The 3,425-nt window shown below is 33.6% G+C and overlaps 1 protein-coding gene across 1 annotated transcript; it reads right to left on the bottom strand.

Annotated features, from left to right (window-relative positions):
- On the bottom strand, positions 1–3,114 carry LOC141717662 (uncharacterized). Its single transcript, XM_074519835.1, has 2 exons — positions 2,891–3,114; positions 1–1,245 (listed from the first exon to the last, which is right to left on the bottom strand). The coding sequence occupies exons 1-2, from the start codon at positions 3,003–3,005 to the stop codon at positions 263–265; spliced, it is 1,098 nt and encodes a 365-aa protein (XP_074375936.1). The 5' UTR covers positions 3,006–3,114; the 3' UTR covers positions 1–262.
- Positions 3,115–3,425: the final 311 nt, after the last annotated feature.

Here is a 3,425-nt window from a genome sequence, read left to right as displayed (position 1 = left end):
TTGATAGCATGATGGTCATTTAAGGTTTTCTTTCCTGATAAAAGGAAAACATAGCAATATCATCCCCAAAAATCTAATTACAGTACAAGAGGGCAGAACATTACCGAAAGAGAAACCAAAGTGCTAAACAAGTAACATATTTACTTGTCCGTTCAAAATCTATAAGATACTCACATACTCCTATTGCGACAAAAGGGCACAGTACAGTCTGATCTAGTCTAACCTTCATTCAAAATTACCACTGTGCCTGACATAGTATATTCTAATGATTACACGACCTCAGGTTATATCGGGTCTGTGGTCTTCCCTTCCCAAAAAATTGCTGTGATTCAGGGTCGGCACCTTGTTTCTGGATTTTACGCCTCTTCTTATCTTCTTTACATTCTTCTCTTTTGAGACCAGCACGGGAATGCATTCCGGAGTCAACTTTTTCAATGTCGTTATTTTGATTAAGTGGCCTCAGGTTATATCTGGTCTGTGGTCTTCTCCTCCCCAAAAATTGCTGTGATTCAGAGTCAGCTCCTTGTTTCCGGATTTTACGCCACTGTTTATTATCTTGATCTTCTCTTTTGCAACAAGCACGAGAATGCATTCCAGAGTCAATTTTTTTAATGTCTTTATTTTGACTGGTTGGCCATTTTGAGTTCTGGGAATTGTTTCCACAATTTGTCAATTGCCTGCAATTTGAAGTTCCACCAGGATCTAACACATTGCTAGACTCGTTAAGTTTCTTGTCCTTTAAAGCCTCATTACCGATCTTCTCCAACGAATTCATAGTATTCTTCAAATCTAGAGAATCGCCACATTTATTCCAGCTCCCTGCTAAAACTTTTACATCCACATTATCTTCCAAGCGAGGATATTCCGAAGGGTTATCAACAGCACTTTTCTTCTTATCATTACAACCTGATATCTTATTATTGGTTGAGTTTTCAGCTTCATCTGGATAGCGGTTTTCCTTCTCCATCTCTAATATCAAGCCAGGATCAATCTCTAGGTTCCAATCAATATTATCGATATACATATCCGGATCAGGCAAGGGATGCTCACAAGGCACGCTATTAATCATGGCAAACAAGCGCTCATGTGCATTAGAAAGTGCTTCTTTGGCAGCAGAATCATCCCATTTTAGCACATTCTCATGGCAGTTTTTATCCTTCTGAGCAGCAAGAACCCTACACCACGGAATCCCACCTAGAAGGCTATACTTTTCCTCCAATGGAAGCTCAGTTTTCTGTAAGATCGCTGCATGGGCAAAATGACAGTGATAAACAAGCTACAACGTTATATCATCAGCATGACTTTAACCGCAACAGGATAATTATAGATATTGAAACAAATGCTCAAAACGATATCTTTACCAAGACACAACTCTTCTACCAGATACAAAAATTTCATACACAATAAAATAAAACATCGAGGTATCAGTTTAGAAAAGTTCACTTTAAAAAGTTCACATCATTTATAAATAACTGAAAGCATCCTAAGACACCAAAACCGTGTCAGCGCCACACATCCAAAATAAGGGAAAACAGGACTAAAACTATTCATATACATAAAAACAAATCAAGTCCTTAAATGGAAAAAACAAAATCGACGAAATCGAATCTCCACAACTCATTTTACTTAATATTGCTATAGCAACGTAAGCTAAACAAGAGACGAATATCGACATTTAGGTCTCTCTCTACTGACCATGGTAAAAATATCTATATTACCTAAATATAATAATATAAAATCAAGTAAAAATCATTCCAGAACAGTGAGCATCAACAAAACCATAATATAACACAAGAATCGGAAAACAACAAATTAACTAAACGGTCCCAGTGCCACATATCCAAATTAACGAAAAACAGGACTATAGGCTATAGCTTATTCATATGTACATGATAATCAAACAAAGTCCTTAAAATAAGTCAGCAATAACATAATCAACCAAACCGAATCTCCGCAACTCACTTTAAGCATTAAATATCTATATTAATTAAGTCTACGTCATTTATAAATGATGTAAGCATATCGAGTAGGACACCAAAACGATGCCAGTGCTCCAAATCAAAATTAACAAGAAACAGGACCATAACCTATCCATATACGGTAATAACAAATCAATTCCTTAAATAAAGTAAAAAAGGACAGAATCAATAAAGTCAAATCTCCACAACTCATTTCACCTGAAATTGTGATAACAACATAAGCAAAACAAGAAATAAAAATATCAACATTTTAGTCTGTCCATACTGTATAATATCTATATCACCTAAAAAATCGAGTAAAAATCATTCCAGAACAGTCCAAGATCATCAACATAACCATAATATAACAACGCTAAAATCGCAAAACACCAAATCAACGAAACAGACCCAGTGCCACACATCCAAAATACCGAAAAACGCAACTATAACTTCTTCATATATGGTAAACAAACAATGTCCTTAAAATAGGTCAACAAAAACACAATCAACCACCAAACCGAATCTCCGCAGCTCATTTTACTTAAAATAGCGACAAATACATAAACAAAAAAGTAGAGACAATGATAACGACATTCTAATCTCTCCCTACTTTAAACATCCAAATTACCAAAACAGAAATACGAAATCATGTAAACCTCATTCCATAACAATAACAACCCAACAAGAGCATCAAAAACCCTAAAAAAATCGCTAAAACAACATCAATCATACAATCATCCACATAAAACTAGTATCAGTAAACATCAAGTTACAATTAAGTCTAGTTGTATACAAACACAATTAAATCACTCAATTAATTACTAAACATCAACCAATACACACAAATACATACAAATAAGACATATATATTGATCCTTAAAAATAAAAAAAAATAATCAAATAGTATAGAAATGGAGGGATTCGAAATGGACCTTGATGATCAATTTTTTGATAGTAATGTACGGGAGGGAGTGGGTCATCTACGTATAATGGACGATTGTTGGTAGGAGGGTTCCAAGTACGAAAAGCAACTCGAATTTTCCTCATTTTCAAATGCCTAAACCAAAAACATCGAATGTTTCGAATTTTAAACCAGGGAGGAGAAAGATTAGGGGGATTTAAATGGGCGTGTATCACGGTTGTTTTGTTACTGTATGTCGCTAACATTGCCAAACTTCAATTTTGGGGTTTTTACAAATATTACATTTTGAATAGTAAAATTTGCAAATTGTATTTTTAGAAATGAAATCGAAAGACATGGTTTGTGAATCTATGTTTAAACTAGTATTATTGTATTTTTTATTTTAAAAAAATATCACTATATAAAATATTTTTTTTAATATATGATTTCTTAAGTTTTATTTTTGAAACAGTAATTTCTCTGATCTAAAATATTATTTTATTTTAAATTTTTGAAAGTTGATTTATAATTGATTCGGGTTTACAAATTTCAAATGCAATTCATAC

The sequence above is a fragment of the Apium graveolens genome, chromosome 4 (genome assembly GCF_009905375.1).
Source record: "Apium graveolens cultivar Ventura chromosome 4, ASM990537v1, whole genome shotgun sequence".
Lineage (NCBI taxonomy): Eukaryota > Viridiplantae > Streptophyta > Magnoliopsida > Apiales > Apiaceae > Apium > Apium graveolens.
Note: the sequence above shows the minus strand (reverse complement) of the source record. Positions and strands in the feature narration are given on the sequence as shown.

What these genes read in the sequence shown, in the direction of transcription:
- LOC141717662 (XM_074519835.1), bottom strand. Translation starts at nt 3,005, where the DNA reads ATGAGGAAAATTCGAGTTGCTTTTCGTACTTGGAACCCTCCTACCAAC. An exon ending in TCAAAAAATTGATCATCAAG is followed by an intron (nt 1,246 to 2,890) that starts GTCCATTTCGAA and finishes TTGCCCATGCAG; the next exon opens with CGATCTTACAGAAAACTGAG.